This window comes from Lycium barbarum, chromosome 1 (genome assembly GCF_019175385.1).
Source record: "Lycium barbarum isolate Lr01 chromosome 1, ASM1917538v2, whole genome shotgun sequence".
Lineage (NCBI taxonomy): Eukaryota > Viridiplantae > Streptophyta > Magnoliopsida > Solanales > Solanaceae > Lycium > Lycium barbarum.
Window position 1 is genome coordinate 160,720,309 of NC_083337.1, and position 18,437 is coordinate 160,738,745.

Here is an 18,437-nt window from a genome sequence, read left to right on the forward strand (position 1 = left end):
GCTTAAGGATAAAAGATATTATAATACCTAATCAATGTTTCAGTTGTAAAAGAAAATTTGGCTCCAAAATTGTCCGAATTTTACCAGAATGTATAAAGACAAATAATATATTTTCTTCGTCCCAAAATATAAAGGCAATTTAACTAATTTTAAAGCTAAATTGAGTTAGATTAATTTAATATTTTAAAATTAAAATTTAGATATTCGAAAAATATATAGAAAATACTATAACTTGCAACTCTCTTATCAATATAGTGAAAAGATTCTTAACATATTTGTTAAAATTTATGTAATTTGACCCTCAAGAAGTGAAACGTAACAAGTACTTTGAGATATAACAACAATAACAACATACCAAGTGAAATCCACAAGTAGGCTATTTTGAGATAAAGGAGTAAAAACAAATTCATAAAAAGTTACTATAGTGAAATATCATTAAAAGAAAAAGAAAAATTGTAAAAGTAAGAATATGCAATATGGAAAAAGACACAAAAGCCACATGCAAAAACTTCATTGGATTAAAGTTCGAGGACTACAAAACTTTTTTATTCCCACTCATATATAGTATTAATGTTTCTAAAAGAGCGAAGAAGTTTGTTTGAAAGAGGAGGAGATGATGTTAAAGTCAAGATTATTAGTTTAGAATATACTCTTAATATTCACAACGAACAAATTTTAAAACCGTGTGCGTCTCGGACAATGATAGATCTACATTATGAGTTATGAGTGTTCAAGCTTCTGTTACTTTTGAAGTGGCGTACTATTATTCACATATTATTATTTTTAGTAGTTTATATAAATATATTAATTGAGCACCCGATTCAATTTTCAAATTAAAAATCATTGAGATCTATGATTTTAGGACCGCCACTATTTTTGAAAATAAGTTAGGAGACCCACGTGTAAGTCAACACGTTATTTTTTCTTTCACCACCAGCAGAAAGTATCTTTTCCCTCTAGGCTCAGGCTATAAATTGACATCCATTTCTGATCATTCCACACACCAAGGACTCAATATCAACTTCAGTAAGCATCTCAATTTCTACAAAGAAAAATGAACCCCCTTTTGCTACTACTCTCACTTTCAATTATCCCATTTATCTTAGCAGCTTCATCACCATCTCCAGTTCTTGACATCAATGGCGACAAAGTCCAAGCAGGTCCTAACTACTTCATTTTACCAGTGATCCGAGGAAGAGGAGGCGGGCTTACCCCATTCAACGTTAAACAAAACAATACTTGTCCTAGGGACATCATGCAATGGAACGTTAATGACCCAGGACTGCCTGTGGTTTTTACACGTCTGGACGCCAAAAAAGGTGTTGTTCGTTTATCAACTGATCTTAATGTCAGGTTTTATACTCCAACTATTTGTGCTAGAGAAACTATTTGGAAACTTGGGCCTTATGATGACAAGTTGAAGCAGTACTTTGTGGTGACTGGTGGAGTTGAAGGTAATCCGGGTAAGCAAACTTTGAGCAGTTGGTTCAAGATTGAGAAATTAGAGAAACATTACAAGTTCGTGTTCTGCCCAAGTGTATGCAAAATTTGTAAAGTTATTTGCAAAGATGTTGGCATATTCAGGACTAAGGATGGAGTCAGGTTTTTGGCTCTGAGTGACACTCCACACAGGGTCATGTTCAAGAAGATTTTCTGATCCTACAATTTTTCTCCATTTTATGGTCAATTGGGAGCTTTTCAATTTCCAATAGTATTCTGCTTCCTCTGCTGTAATCTTGCTTGTGTTCAGTTCGTTAATTTGAAGTATTTTGAACATGTAATCTTCTTCTCTATTGGATTGTTGTTTATTCCCACCTTGTCTCTCTTTCTCCATTTTGTGAAATTGGAAGGGAGAGTTTGACCAAAATAAGCTATTTTTTAAACCAATTCACCAAAGTAATACGTTTTTAATTTTTTTTACAAACGTATTCCTGAGTAACGTATTAGGCATTATTTTATTCAAAAATTCTAACGGAAAAAATAGCTGGGGTTAACGGTGTTAAAAGCTAATTCGTGACTGTTAGTAACGTATTATTCCTAATACGTTACTGTCAGTAACGACTTTAGAGAATCCAAATACGAACAATCGTTCTATGTAATCTGACATTGACTGATGTTAAAGTCGTAACTAGGAGTTACGATTTTAGGATAAAACGTAACTGACAGTTACGTTTATACTCAAACTAGGCATGCGCAAATCTTGCCGAGAATCCTGCAAATTGGGAATCTTTCTGATTGATTTGACTATAAAACGTGATTAATAGTTACGTTTTAATTGTAAAACGTGACACACAATAACGACACACTGCTAAAGTCCCTCTTCCTCATACTTTTTGAACAAACCACAGATCATTATAAAATATAGTCTATGAAACGAATGTTCAAAAACATTCGAACAATTTTCAGCAAAGCTTCTACTTGTGTGGCCTATTGTTGGAACAACATTAAAAAATTCAACAGGTATAAGTTAATTAAGTCAAATATGTCGTAATATGTTAAAATAATACTATAGTTTTAATTTATTTTTCTGTTATATTAATAATAATAAGTGTCTTATTTTCGTGTGTAGGAGTAAAGATGGCCAATTTTGAACATAATGTGATGGTTGCTTTGTATTGGGGTGGCGAAATAATTACTTAAATGAACGGATTTAGGTACACTGAAGGTGCCAAAATGATTGTCAGCATGTTTATTTCAACGAACTATGCTAAATTGGTTGAACTATTGCATGAGAAGATGGGGACAAATAGTGAAAATATTCAAATTGATATTTCTGGAAAATATCCATGCTCATTTCAAGGTAACAATACAAGGTTCATTGAGTTTAAAATTGAGAATGACCAGTCCTTGCTAAAAAATTTCTCCATACCGCAAAAATTTGCGGATAAGATCGATATAAATATTTTGGAGATTTATGTAAATACCAAACCAGCAAATCAAAATAATATATTTCAAATGAGTGGTCAGCATGGTTATCACATGAATTTGTTGGCTCAAAATTATGGATTTGCTATGGCCAGTCAGCCTCATTTTGCAGAACCGATTATTCAACCATCATTCCAGCAGTTACCGATGCACGACAATCCAAATTTCTATAATCAATCTCACACCAATGTGTCATCATATAGTGTGACACATGGTTTCCGTCAATCATTTGGTGCAGGTCCTAGCACGCATGGTCATCGATCATTTGATGAAGGCTCAAGTAGTCAAAGACGTACTAGTAGTAGCCACGGAGAATATGAGGCCAGGTAAGCAACAAATTAGATTTTTTTCGATAGCTTGGGTTTATATATTTTCAACAAATAAATTAGTCAAATGTTATGTACTCCCCAGAAGATATTTGTACCGCCAATTGTTGCACTTTTACATGTTTTTAATTGTTGCTTCAATTATTTAGTGCTAGAATAGGTTTATTAGAAACCTCAAAATTGTTGCATTTTTTAACTTTTAAATGTGTTCGTACTCATATAAATTTTCTACTAAGAGAAAAAAAACTTGCTCATATATCCTACAATCTTACTACAATTTATTAATATGGTTTCTTCCTTTTCTCCACAGAGAAGCTGAGGCTAGCATTGATATGTATAATGACGCAAATGCTGAAATTAGCTCTGAAAATTCAGAGGATGACGGCCCTTCAAGAGAGGATGAAGAGAGTGAAAGAGAAAGTGAACCTGATGAATATATCGATGATAGTGGAGATTTACTTCAAAATAATATTGGTGTAAATCCTCATAATCAATCTGGTCATGGTGTGTCCGAAATTCCATGTCATGATATACCCTACTTTACGACATTGGAGAACGAGGAAGATATTTTCATTTCTACACGAGAATCTGAGACGGGATGTTATTCAGCTTGGTCCGAGGATGCCAACAAAGACTTGGAAAAGAATATGTATTTTAGCAGCAAAGCAAAATTGAAACGGGCCGTGACGATTTGGAGTTTGCGCAAAAATAAAGAGTTCGAGGTGGTAACGTCAAACAAAAGTCTATGGGTTGTGAGATGCAGGTTTTATAATTTATTAGGTTGTCTATGGTTTCTTCGAGGACGGAAGGTTGGAAATAACCTTTGGAAGATAGGAAAGTATATTGATAATCATAGATGTGAGACTGAAGGGCTTATGACAGGTCATGTCAACCTAGATACCAATTTGATTGCATTTTTATTTCTAAACCAAATTCGAAAAAATCCCAAATTATTAGTAGTAGATGTCATGGCTAGGGTTCACGAGAAATTTGGTCATCAAGTGACATACAGGAAAGCGTGGCTTGGACGTCAACGCGCATTTGAATTGGTGTACGGCGACTTTAAAAAATCATTTAGTGAGCTTCCTAAATTTTTTGCAGCTTTTCAGCACTTTAATCATGGAACTGTTGTGGAATGGAAACACGAAGAGTCTACGAGTTCACTAGAGGTAAAAACTTTCAAGTTTGTATTTTGGGCTTTCAAGCCATGCATTGATGGATTCCAAACGTGTCGCCCTGTTATTTCAGTAGATGGAACTCATATGTATGGCAAATATGATATCAAATTATTAATTGCTGTTGTAATTGACGGAAATGATAACATTCTTCCTCTAGCATTTGCTATTGTTGACAGGGAGTCGAAAGAGGCATGGAAATGGTTTTTTAGGAATTTGAGCGCACATGTGATAAAGGATAGAGAAGATATATGTGTGATCTCTGATAGGGCAAAAGGAATTTTGGCTAGTTTATTGGAGTTGCGGCGGTATCAAGAGCCTCGGGCCTTCCATCGATTTTGCCTAAGGCATCTTAAGAGCAACTTTCAATCTCGATATCCAAACAAGGACCTCAGTAAACTGATGTGGAGGGCTGCTTCTGCCCATCAAATAAGAAAGTTTGAAGCCTTGATGTGGGAAATTAAGGAAGAAAATGTTGAAGCATATCAATACCTCATGGAAATTCCCCTGGACAAATGGACAGTTAGCCATGATGATGGAAAAAGATGGGGAGTGTTGACAACAAATCTTTCAGAGTCGTTCAACGGAGTTCTGAAGAAAGCACGAGGCTTGCCTGTCACTGCTATGGTTAAACTGTCATTGGGGCAAACTGTTGAACGGTATACTCGTAGGTCTCAAACAGCGCAACAACTTTTGGAGCAAAATGAACTATGGACGGGGAGGTTCAAAATGAAGTGGGAAAAGAACTATGAAAGTTCAAAAAGGCACTTTGTTTATGATTGGAATATACCCACAAGGGTATATGAGGTTAGATCTATGCAGGTTGATGGTACTGGTGGTAATCCTCACCGTGTTTCACTGAATGAAAAAAAATGTGATTGTGAAAAATGGGCTAATTTGCAGTTTCCATGTTCACATGTCATGAAGGTTACTGAAAGAATGGGAGGATTGGCTAGAAATTTTATCAGCGAGCATTTCACAATAGAGAATTATGCTACAACATATTCTGGGTCATTCTCGCCAGTTGGGCACGAGGCGTATTGGCCATCTCCAAGTTTTAGAATGACAAGTAATGAACTCTATCGTCGTCCCAATCGACCAAGGACAACTAGAATTCCTGATGAGATGGATCGTGGTCCTGCAGTATATGGGCGAGCTTGCGGGTTGTGTAGGCAAACTGGACATGATAGGCGTCAATGTCCAACCCGTAGTCAAACTTAGTGTTAGTCGAGTTTGTCAAGTTATTATATTAGTTCATTAGTAATGAGTTAATTTTTTTTTTGTTTCTTTATTTTATATGATCAATATGCTCAGTTTCCTAAATTTTATGTAAGAGTGATCAATACGTGTTTCCTAAATTCTTTACTATGTATACTTAAGCATGCACATCTGACATGAGCTTAATTTTCTTGTTAACCAATTTTGGAACCTTCAGCACCTGTACTAATCTTTTCTAGTTAATTAACTAAATGCATAACCAGTAGAAATAAACCAGCACCTGTATGAATAAAGTGAAGTTCAGCATCTGTATGAATAAAGTGAAGAAATACATATAAATGCCTCATGGAAATCTTTTCATAAAATTTCACTTCTTTACACCATAGCTGAATACAAAAAGCAAAAAAAGACTAATACATGACGTGCTTCAAAACAACACCAGCAGTGAGCCAAAATTTCACTTCTTTTCCAGCTTCAAAACAACACCAGCAGTGAGCCAAAAAAAAAAAAATCATTCCTACTAAACTGCTGATGACTTGCTAGCAAAAACCATAGCTAATACATGACTTCCAATTAAAACTTACAGTACTTGCTAGCAAAAACCAAATACAATCATGACTTTCAATTAAAACTTCTTTGCACCATAGCATAGAAAACGTAGCTGAATACAAAAAGCAAAAAAAAAATAATAATACACCAACTGTACCTTCATCTAACTTACAGTGAGCAAAAAAAAAAAAAAAAGGAGATCATTCCTACTAAACTAGATCAGCGAGAATATGTGCCTTCATCTTACTTACAAGCCAAACTATTAGTGATGCATTCATTTCTTTTTGCTTCTACCTTGCTGCTTTTTACCTCTATCGCGTTGCTTTTTAATCCTACCATGCTGATCAAGAAAGTGACTCCCGGTCGCACAACGCTTACGAATAATTTTACGCTTCTGCCTCATTAATGGTTCACCATCCACTTCATCGTTGGAATCATCCAACTCATTACCTTGTATCTCAATATTGCAGTCCTGCCCATCATCTCTATTAGTGGCCTCAAGAATATCGATGGACATTTGCACAGGCGATGAGTTAAAAACAGGACCATTCTCAACAAATATATTCTCTACTGGATTGTTGTTTATTCCCACCTTGTCTCTCTTTCTCCATTTTGTGAAATTGGAAGGTGATGTTTCACACACTTCACAGTGGGTGCTCCATTATGTTTCAAAAAGTGGGCATAGCTTGTCTCTTACTACCTCGTTCCATTTTATTTGATCTTTGTATTAAAAATAAATTTTCGTTTTTATTTGTTCATTTTAACAAATTAAGAGAATTTATTATTAATTTTCAATATTATTCTTATCAATAATTATTATATAAATTAAAATTTCTAATTTCTAATGTTATTGTTGAAATTAAAAGGTTCCTACAAATTTCTAATGTCATAAGGTATATATGTACGTACATACTATTAAAAAAAAAAACTCTTTGGACTTTTGAGTGGATTCTTTTAAATTTCTTTGTCTGACTAATGCACATCATATTATAAATTGAAAAAACTAGTCAATTTATGTCTTGGTTTCCTAAGATAATACTTATTATGTGATAACTTTTTTGGCTAAAGTGACAGTTATTATGGAATGGATGGAGTATAATTATTGACCTAGTGTGGACTCATCGTATCAATACAAGTAATTGCTTCACGTTTTCAACTAAATGACAGTTGCCTATCTAGAGAATATTATGTAAATCGATCTAATTGAATTTAAGGTTATCAAAATCCTGTTAATTAACAATATCATCTCTTATGAAAAAAAAAAAAAAAAAAACCCTCATACCTCCAATTAACCAATTTTATAGTGGTTTTAACGTAGCCCCACTACTGAAGGACGAAAAAAGTAAATATTCCATCTATTAACGGGGCAATCGGACATAAGGGACTGATTTTCGGACATAATTCATAAGTTAGGGGACTAAATCAAAATTATCCATAAAATTCGCGGGGCTTTACTAGGGTTTAACAGAGAGACAAAATTTTAGGCCTTTCTTGTTGGGAAAAAAAGGAAAGCAAAATTAGGTCTCAGAAAAATGTCAAGACCAGAACTGCTAGCACCACCAGAAATTTTCTACAACGATGATGAAGCTCGAAAATATACTTCATCTTCTCGAATTATCGACATACAGGTATATACCCTATTGTAATAAACCATTCTTTCTTTTTAATGACATATATTCATTGCTGAGGCGGATTTAGGATTTTAGTTCTGACGTTTGTTTGTATTTTACGAAAGACACAACTTTCGGAGAGAGCATTGGAGCTTCTTGCTTTGCCAGATGATGGTGTCCCAAGATTACTTCTTGATATTGGTATGTCTTTACCAATAGTTAGCTGAATTTTTTTAATAAAATGTTACGAAGGTGAATTTTATGGGTTAGATTTAGCATTAATTTTTGTACTTGTAAAATGAAAAGAAACGGAATGTTTGTGCTAGTAGAAGGTAAGCCGAGGCCAGGGACACCACGGTTATAGTTTTTTTTTTTTTTTTTTTTTTTTTGAGTGTAGGAAGGTTGAAGGAGTAATTAAATCATGTTTGACAAGTTATTCATTTGATTTCTTACCTTAATTGCTAAGGCGTGAAAGACATGAACGAGCATTTTGAGCTATACATTGCTCTTAAAGATAGTTTGATAGGACTAGCTTGTGGCTAGTCTATTTCCTCTAATAAATCCGATGTATGTTGGTATCCATATTGATATTGTAGCGAAAAGAGAAGGTAGCAGAGCTGAGAAATCTCTTTTTACCCTATATTTCTCAAAGTATGGTTGGTCCTCCTCATTAATGGTAAAGGTTATTAGGTGTATATAGTCTAGTGCTTACTAGGGAAGAAGAACAAGAAAGGAGTCTCCATAGTTACAAGGTATTGACTTATCCAATGTGGAGAAAGTTTTATTGGTTTATTTTAAATGGGAAAAAACCAACTGTTTAGCCTTCTTAAATTGTTGAACAATCACAGTAGAATAAAGTGCTTGATTGGCCTTTTATACTGTAGAATGGGAAAGTGCCTCAATGTTTACTGGTGTAAATTACGCAATTTAGCCAGGTTGCTTCTTGTGCTTCTGAGTTCAGTTAGGTAAAAGAAGTCATCATGTAAACTTGAATGATTGTAACTTCTGGAATTGCACTCATGGATCTTACAGCTGTAATTTCAAAATAAAGATGCTCGTTTTTGCATTTTCAATTGTTTAGTTTGAGATTTCATGCTTATTTCATCATATTCAATTAAACAAAAATGCATGGAAAAATGATGATCTTTCATTCTTTTTTTTTTTTTCAAAGGTTGCGGATCAGGTCTAAGTGGGGAAACACTCACTGAGCATGGACACCAGTGGCTTGGTTTGGATATATCAGATTCAATGCTTGGTATGTAAATTTCTTCTTATGCGAGTAAAATCTTTGATCTTGCTATCATCATTATCAAACTGCTAAATGCCGGTTTTCATTGTCTAGACATTGCATTGGAGCGTGAGGTTGAGGGTGATGTGATTCTGGCTGACATGGGTCAGGTAGGTTACATAGTTTACTCTTATTGCTTCACCCTACTCTCAAATGCGATTATAAATACCAGATGTACCTTGTTATTATTCTATATTCCTATGGCCTTGGTCTAATTCCTTTAAAGTTGTCAAGACTGGTAAATGCTCCACCACCCAGAGTACATATCTTACCAGTGAGAAATCTCGGAGTGCCCAAAAAATAAAAATAAAAAGGAAAATACTGCACATGACTGTAGACTAAGCATGCTATCTTCTCGGGAAAACAGTAAGCATACTAATGTACCTATCAAAAAATGTTACAATGTACCTAGTCATGGAAGCAAACCTTCAGCTCTACCCAGTAAGTCTCTAAATATGATAGTGTATTCTGCATGATGTATCTTTCTTCTCTGTTTTGACGACGGTTGGGTGATGAATTTTAGGTTACAAGTTTTCGAGCTGTAATGCTACACTCAAATTGAGAATAGGATGTTCCACAATAACATATCATATTTTTGCCAGTAGGTCATCTATATATTAGGTGGATTGTTCTATAAATACCTGCCCATGTACATTTCTTCCCTCTTATATACTATGACTATAGACATGTTTATCAAAAGAATAATCTGCCTATAACTATTGTCTATAATTGGGAATTTCTAGGCAAAGGCATAGTAGGCACATTCTTAAGTCATTTGGATATGGTTTTCCTGGATGATTTGTCTGCAAGGTACAGCTGTTTCTTTTGTGCTAAAATACTGGAGAAGATGAACTATCATGACATGTAACCGTCTATCTTGGTTGATCGTGCGCACAATTGAGATTACTTATCAACTGAGTTGTGCCAATACCATGTATAGACTAACTGCTAGTTTTCTCAATGCTCTTGATAGAACTTTTACGTTGATAGAGAAGCTACAAGTTGTCAAATAATGGGTAGTTCAAATTTGTACCTGCTATCTTTTGTTGCAACATGTTCTTTTATAGAATTGCAGAGATAATTGGTTGCATCTATCGTAGGGCTTAGGGATTCGACCCGGTATTCTGGATGGTGCCATCAGTATCTCAGCTGTGCAGGTATTTGTTTCCTCTACTTTGTTGAGATCTTCAGTTTCGTAAGCTGATAATGATGATAGTTATCAGGGGAGCCTTGACAATTTAGATTATGAGTGAAATGTTATCTATTGTTTTTTCATAATCAATTTTGTGCATTTGTTATGAAAATAATTAGCCTATGCATTACTTTCAAGTTTCAAGAGGTACGGCTTTCCATACTCTTCATAATCTCATCATCTTCTTGCAAACATTCTCTGGTTATGACTTAATTTGGTTCATGTATGAACTACTTTTAGATGGTTTTTGGTGAATTGTCAGTGCACACCAATTTGTATAGCCTCTTAAGGCATAGTGCTAATCAGTTCTGATGTATGTAATTTGCCCAAGCAGTGGTTGTGCAATGCTGACAAATCTTGTCATGAACCTCGGATAAGATTGAAGTAAGTAGAAAAATCCGTTCTTATTTTTTAGTTTGTCAATTGTGCATATTAATTTGCTCAAGATCCATTTATGATGTCATTGTAGTATAATAATTTCATACTCCTAGCTATCTAAGTTGTATGAATTTTGCTCATAACTCTGCAGGGCTTTCTTTAGTTCCTTGTATAGATGTTTGGGAAGGGGAGCAAGAGCAGTACTCCAGATCTATCCTGAAAATATTGCTCAGAGGGAGCTGATTCTGGGTTTTGCCATGCGAGCTGGATTTGCTGGAGGCATAGTTGTTGACTACCCACACAGGTTAGGAAGCTTATAGACTTGTTTTACTGTCATTTTCTTTTTCCTATTTTGTTGTGAAATAGTATGAAAATTAGCATTGGTTGACCTGAGTGCAGCTCATTCCTCAAAGGTCGACCCCTGAACTTAATTTACCAGGCATGTACAAAGGGGACCGTTTCGTTATCTGGCCATTATTTCTAGCTAGGTGGATAGGCTTCTGACTTTTTCTTTGGGGCAGGGGTTGAGGGGGTAAGATTCTCTTCTTTTCAACTCAGGACCGTTTCATTCACCAATCTGGCCAGTATTTCTAGCTTAGGTGGATATGTTTCGTGCTTTTCAGAAGAAAAGATGCAAGATAGCATTTAACAGTTTCTAAATCTAGCACGTTTCTAGATCCTTCGTAACTACTTCTGAAATGTTCTCTCTTTTAGTAACTTTTTTTTGTAGAATCTACAGTAAGTGCAAATTGATATCCGTGTGTTTTCTTACACTCTTAACTGTGCTCTCTGTAACTTTCTCTTTAAGGTCTAATGGAATGATGGAAATTCCTCAAAATGATGAATTTTTTTTGCGCAAAAGTTTTTAGCTAAGCTTATCCTATTGATGATGCCCTTAAGAGGTTGTGCGTGCAGCCTAACATCTTAACCACAAAGTAGAACCTAGGAACCTGAATTTGTTGGTGCTTGAGATATTGCTAGATGCCCAGCCCCCAGAATATGACTACAATGCACTTTCAAGTGAAGGTTCAATTTTTTTATTTGGTTGCACTCGTGACACAAGATTGTACATTCTTTTGTTGTCGCAGTTCTAAAAGGAGGAAAGAATACTTAGTTCTCACTTGTGGTCCGCCGTCTCTCAGCACCACCACTCCCCAAGGAAAGGGTGAAGATGGAGAGAGTTGTTCTGATGAAGACAGTAGTGAGGATGAAGAAAACCAGACAGTAAGTAATTCAAGCACACCTAACTAAACCGTGATGAAGCTAACCAGTGTTTTTCCTCCTCCCCCACCATCTCTTCTTTTTTATTTTTACTCCCATCTCCCTCTTTTCTTCTCTTTCTTCTGTTACTATATTTAATCATCCCATTTTTTTATTTCACCCTACCATGCAGGTTTGCATATCTGACAGGCGCAGACCTAGAAAAATGCAAAAAGTGAACAAGAAAGGCAAAGGAAAGGATTGGGTTCTGAAGAAGAAAGAACAGATGAGGAGAAAGGGGAATGCGGTTCCTCCAGATAGCAAATACACGGCACGCAAAAGAAAAGATCGCTTTTGATCCATTAGTAAGATATATTCGGGTTGATTTATTCGTTTTAAACAGAACTTCAACACAAGGACTTTTTTTTTGGGAGTGTATTCTTTAAAGATTCTGGGATACAGTTTTGTGAGACCTGGATAATTCTTCAGCTGAGTTCAAGAGTACAAGATAGTTTTATAGTTTTGAGGTTTTCTTGGTATGTTTTACTTTTTCAGTTAGAGGTTTTTCGAAGAAATTTAAAGCGTAGTTTGATCATGTAGCGTGTATTACCCCCCATTTTGGAGTTAATTATTGGTTGAATACATTTACCTTATACAGTACAAATGTGTTTTTATTTATCTTTCAATTGCGGGATTCATTGGCAGTTTGTTATCACTTATTGTACCATCTATGTTAAATGTCCCAAGTAGTACTAGTTATGAATCTCTTAATGATAGTGTTTAGATAATTTAGCTATACAATTATGAAAGAGGGATACGAGAAAGGGTTGTTGAATTCACTTGTAAGAGAGCAACTACTGGATTTAAGTTCTCTATGAGCATTTATAGTCTTGGCATTTAAAAAACTTCTGTTGTTGCCTTTGTCCTCAGGTTGGACAATATTAAAAGGCCGTTAAATTTATTTCGGCATGATGTGTTGGTCAAGTGCATGTCACGATTTCGAACTTTTTGGTAGACAAATACATGGTATTTTGAACTTTTTGGTAGACAAATACATGGTATTTAAGTGGAAGGGTAGAATGATAGAGGGATGAGCTTATTATGCAATGAGTTTCAAACTTTGAGCTACTTGTCCTGAGGTATTTGTTGGTTAAAAATAATGAGACACAAAAGATTTTGTTTTCTGATGTAAGAATCAAATATGACAAAATGAAATAGCCAATTCAGTGAGTTATAATTAGAAAGTGAAATCGTCAAATATGAAAATAATGAGTGCGTATAGAAGAGGAAAAATTAGATCTGAAGTGGAAGATAAATATACTACTTATTTAATTTAAGGAGAGAGAAAACTTATCGTTATTTAGTCACCATTTATATAACCTCAACAATTAGAAAGGTTAACTTTTGATTTTTTTATTAATAATAATAACATAAATTATATATAATAATAATAATAATAATAATAATTAGTATTTCGGGGGCCTAAGGCAACGCGCATTCATTTGCCTTACCTTTCAGCTGCCCACGTATATATGAAGAGGAATCTCAGAGCAACGGTAAATTATCTACGGGTGACCTATAATTCATGAGTTCATGCCATGGAACCGGGGCGGCTCAACGATATATGTGGCCTAAAGCAAAACTTCAATGAGAGGCCTTAAGTTTTTCGGCGCGAGAAAAAAAATTCATATATAATTTTATTTAAAATTAATTTTTCTAGATTTTTGAGATGCAAAATTATTATAATAATTTGTTTATAATCGATTTCTTCAAGTAGTTCGTTTTCGATTGATAAGATAGCTAATCCATTGATTTTCTTGAAGATACCAGTTGTTTTCTCGCCAACTTCTTCTTCTTCTTCTTGGATTTTATTTTATCGTCAAACTTAACTTTATCACCAATTTGCTCATCTACAGTAAGTTCCCCCACATTTTTCGATTGTAGAATTTTTATCGTTTATTACTAAAATTTATCAAGGGCTCCATTTTGAGATTGTATTCAAGTTTCAATCTTTCTCTTTTTTTGCAGTTTTAAATATTTTCTAGATGACATATTTAAACTTTAAAAGATAATATATATTATGAAGAAAAAAATATAAAAAATAACAAATTATGCAAAATAATAAATATAGAACAATCAAACCTGGTTCGACAAATATAAAACTTGATATTATTTTCACTGCTTGAGTACTCTTGATGCAACACTAGAATTTGAGAAAAAAAATAAAAGAATTGGCAATTGACTTTTTTTCAATGAAAAACAAGACTTGAAATCTAGAGAACGGAGAAAGACCAAAGTGAAATATAAAAGTAAGGCCCCGTTTGTCCATAGATAATTTTGGAGTTGGAGTTGTGTTTGGCCATAGTTTTTGAAATTGTAGTTTTTGGTGAAATGTAGTTGTAAAAAAGTGAAAAAAAATTGAAAAACAAGTTTTTTGAGTTTTTGGTATTCCGGAATACAACTTCAAGTTGTATTCTCAGAATTTTCATGGCCAAACGCTGATTCAGGAAAAAAGTGAAAAAAAATTCTGAAAAAAAGTGAATAATTTTTATGGCCAAACGGCACCTAAAAGTAAGGTACAAGTAGAGAGAGAATAATAATAAAGGGTAAAAATAATGTAGGCCTGTGATAATGATGATTGTGCAAAAATGAAAAGCCAATTTACACGTAAGGTTACGGGAAAGATTTCCTGAAATGCTTTCACTTCCCAATTTTTATGAAAATTGTACTTTCAATTTTTTTTTTTTTAAATAACATGTACTACTTGCAAGAAAATTTTGGGGTCCCCATAGTGATGGGCCTAAAGCAGCTCTTGGGTAGCCTTACCCTTGGGCTGGCCCTGCGTGGAGTCACCATTGATGCTTGTGTCAGGATATGCTAGTCATATCATATTGTTTTAGGATGCGATCATTTTCCACACGTGCACCGAGCGGCCTTTTTTACTCATCTTATAAACATGCATACATTTCGGAAAATATTTTTATTTATGCATTTACATTGAATCTGGATTTTGTTTTGTGACATTCAAAAGGTAAAATCAAGGCAATAATTACGATAAACAAATACAATGCACATCTTTTGGGTTGATAATACTACAATTTACCTCCTTCATGTTCCTCAGTTCCCTTATTCCATAAGCAGAGACATTCATGCCTAATTTGACATCCACTAGAAAACGTTGATATATCACTATTAAGCAGTAAATGTGACATGTTTTTCGTCTTTCTTGAAACCTCCATTGACTGATTGAATCTTATACTTAAAACTAGTTATGTGAGGCCCGTGCTGAGCCCGGGCCCAAACTCAAGATATAAAAGTAGATATTTTAACTAAAGAAATATAATTTGTGTTAGTACAAGTGTACAACAACAACCACCATATACCCATTGTAGTCCCGCAAGTGGGTAGTTATATGAAAGCAAAATTTTCATTCCACTCCTTTAATACTTTAACTTCCATTTTGATGAAATTATTTACTTCAAATCAAATGTGGAGCCAGAATTTGACATTTATAGCTTATGTATCCTAATTTTCTGAAGTTATTTAGTTCCAAATAAATAATCTATACATAGTTAATGAACTTTGAAGACAAATACATACTTTAACTTTTGCAGCGGATGGAGCTGCTTCTCTCTTAATTAGGAATTAGGGGTTCGAACATGGATATGGAAAAAATCTTTGGAGGAAGGCTCCTCCCGAATAAGCGCGATACAGTGCGAATTGTTTGGATTAATTGGGCTCAAATGCGGATATCAAGCACCAACCAGAAAATCAAAGAACATGAAAAATGAGGTAGGAGGTTCGATAGCTTTTGAAAAGTAGACCTTAAAAACAAAAAACAAAAAAATTGACTTACATAAATAAGATTAGGACCTAAAAGTAATTAATTAAAAAGTTTTAAAAATTTTGAAAATTATTGTGAGGACTACAAAAGTCTCCAGGTTCGATAGCTTTTGAAAAGTAGACCTTAAAAATAAAAAGCAAAAAAATTGACTTAAATAAATAAGATTAGAACCTAAAAGTAGTTAATTAAAAAGTTTTTAAAAAATTTAAAAATTATTGTGAGGACTACAAAAATCCCCACATTTGCTCTTATATATAATAGTAACAAAAAGTTAATTTGAGGGATCATGTATTACCAAAATAAGTTTGGAAGTGTCTAGATTTATTGAAAATATACTTTAATATATATGCAATAAATATCAAATACAAGGGTAAAATTGAAATTGCAAACCATTTGGTTAGGAAACTCTCCAACAAGAAAGTTGAGAACTAACTAAGGCCTACAAAATTCATTACATTGCCACTTATTATATATAGTAATAACCATAGCTCTATTTTTGCAGCATGTACAGTACAACTTACACATATAGTTGCAAATATATCATGAGAATTTATAATTGTAATTTGTAAGTATGTAAAAGCAAGAGCTTGCTAGGTAACAGTTAACATTTCCTTCTCTCTTTTTAGTCCTGACATTACAAGTGTATATTTTTCGTTTTCTCCCGAGTCTTTTAGTTTGCATTAGTCCTTTCAATATATTTGTTTATGTACTCTTTTTTAATTAATTAAATTCCTTATTATTGCTAATAATGTTAATTAAAAGTTACGTTTTAAGTTTCCTCACTCAAATCAATAGGTAAATTTTTAAAAATTAAGGTCGATGAAACTGATTTGTTTTTTTTTAAAGTGTTGTAATTTCGACTTCCATCATTTACTTACTTCAATGGCGCCTGTTACAAAATAGAGGTGGAGAGTCTTAGCAAAGAATAACATTAACAAGGATACCTTGGTCTAGGTAGGGGCGGAGCCATGTATTATTATTGGTGCTTGAGTATCCATTAACTGTGGCGGATACTCCATGTAGACATATAGAAAATATTGAAATTTTGGTATAAAATAATACATAGCACCAAGAAGCAACAAAAGATCTTGGTGCTTTGATAAAAAGGTGGTAGGCTTTAGGCTAAGGCATGGAGCAGCCTAGTTCGAATCCTACTCAAAGCAATGCATTTTTGTCGATTTTAAGGTGAGCAACCAGGACCGTTGAATCATGGGTCCACCACTGGGTCTAGGTTCATGTATGGATCATCAAGGAAAGTCATCCAGCTCAATAAATATCAACACACAATATCCTAACCCGTGTAAGCCCCAAGATACGAGGAGTAAAAGCCCGTTTGTCTTAGTTGATTTATAGTAGCTGATAAGCATTAAGTGCTGATAAGTATTTTTAAGTGCTGAAACTGATTTAATAAATAAGTAGTTACGCGTTTGGATAAAATTGCTGAAACTGATAATAAGTTGCTGAAGTGTTTGGCAAAAAAGTGCTGATAAGCATTTTTTTATGTTAGAATAACTTAAATACCCTTAACGTTGTTTATACTAATAAGAACGTAAGTTTCAAATTAATTCAAATACAAAATAATTTATGCCTCATTTATTTTTAATGTAAAATTGATTAGATAAAATTATTTCTTGTGAAAATAAATTATTTTATGATAAGCAAAACTACAATTATAAGCTTTAATAAAATACTTAATAATTATACTAAAATTTGTTAGGATAACATACTCAAATAGTACACAAAATGTTTGAATAGAAGAAACGTATATACAATTAATGAAATTTTGTTTGTTGCTACTTAAATTAAATTATTCAACTGTAATAAAAATTCTGAGCAATCAAATCACGAGTTGCTGGATTTTAATTTTTAAAGACTTAGGGTGAGGAATGACGTGATGGAGAGGTTAGGAGTTTTGTTAGGATATTTCAGGAATTACAAAATAATATTAGGGATACAGTAGTAAAAGTCTTGGTCAAACTAAAAGTGCTTATAAGTTAAAAGTATCTCAGAGATTACAAAATAATATTAGGAATAGAATAATAAAAGTCTTGGTCAAACTAAAAGTGCTTATAAGCTAAAAAATCATAAGGGAGACCAACTTATGACTTATTGCTTATTTTAGCTTATAAGCACTTTTATTTTTGTCAAACACGCAGATAAGCCAACAAGTGCTTATAAGCTAGTTTTACCAACTTATAAGCTTAGCCAAACACCCTCTAAGTCCCATGGATCTACGGAGTGTATCTATTTTATGCAGATAAATCACCAATAATAAAAAAATTATTACATTTATTATTTGAAAAAGGTAACAACACAAAAAATGATATATAATAGCATAGATAATCTTTAAAATGAAATGTTCATCAACTTCATCATCAATTTCACATCTATAAGTCCTTAATTTCCACCCTCAACTAATATTTGCACTAATTTTTATTTATATATTTCAAAGAAGGAGAAGGGTAAAAAGCGTAAGAGCAATGACAACATTTGGATAAAGTTGCTTCAGGAATATAGTACTATAAAATATCTATCCTATCAACGTTAGATAAATTATCTAAAAGACTATTTATGACAGTGTTATTTGTTAATAAGAGTTGCTTTCTTTATTTATATATTTTAGGATAAATCACTACAACATGAAACCGAAAACATAAAGTATAAATATCATTACACCAATAATAAAATCATAATCTATAACAAAAGTACTTCTAAAACGAAAAAACAATAAA

General features: G+C 33.6%; 2 protein-coding genes across 2 annotated transcripts; both read left to right on the forward strand.

Annotated features, from left to right (window-relative positions):
- Positions 1-985: 985 nt before the first annotated feature.
- On the forward strand, positions 986-1,791 carry LOC132602131 (kunitz trypsin inhibitor 5-like). The gene has a single exon (XM_060315134.1). The coding sequence runs from the start codon at positions 1,055-1,057 to the stop codon at positions 1,655-1,657; it is 603 nt and encodes a 200-aa protein (XP_060171117.1). The 5' UTR covers positions 986-1,054; the 3' UTR covers positions 1,658-1,791.
- Positions 1,792-7,650: 5,859 nt separating this feature from the next.
- Positions 7,651-12,525, forward strand: LOC132602119 (18S rRNA (guanine-N(7))-methyltransferase RID2). The gene is made up of 9 exons (XM_060315129.1): positions 7,651-7,821; positions 7,929-8,004; positions 8,975-9,058; positions 9,146-9,201; positions 10,192-10,248; positions 10,618-10,667; positions 10,813-10,965; positions 11,750-11,885; positions 12,055-12,525. The coding sequence occupies exons 1-9, from the start codon at positions 7,726-7,728 to the stop codon at positions 12,217-12,219; spliced, it is 873 nt and encodes a 290-aa protein (XP_060171112.1). The 5' UTR covers positions 7,651-7,725; the 3' UTR covers positions 12,220-12,525.
- The last annotated feature ends 5,912 nt before the right edge of the window (positions 12,526-18,437 follow it).

What these genes read in the sequence shown, in the direction of transcription:
- LOC132602131 (XM_060315134.1), top strand. Translation starts at nt 1,055, where the DNA reads ATGAACCCCCTTTTGCTACTACTCTCACTTTCAATTATCCCATTTATC.
- LOC132602119 (XM_060315129.1), top strand. Translation starts at nt 7,726, where the DNA reads ATGTCAAGACCAGAACTGCTAGCACCACCAGAAATTTTCTACAACGAT. An exon ending in AAGATTACTTCTTGATATTG is followed by an intron (nt 8,005 to 8,974) that starts GTATGTCTTTAC and finishes TTTTTTTCAAAG; the next exon opens with GTTGCGGATCAGGTCTAAGT. An exon ending in TCAGTATCTCAGCTGTGCAG is followed by an intron (nt 10,249 to 10,617) that starts GTATTTGTTTCC and finishes TTGCCCAAGCAG; the next exon opens with TGGTTGTGCAATGCTGACAA.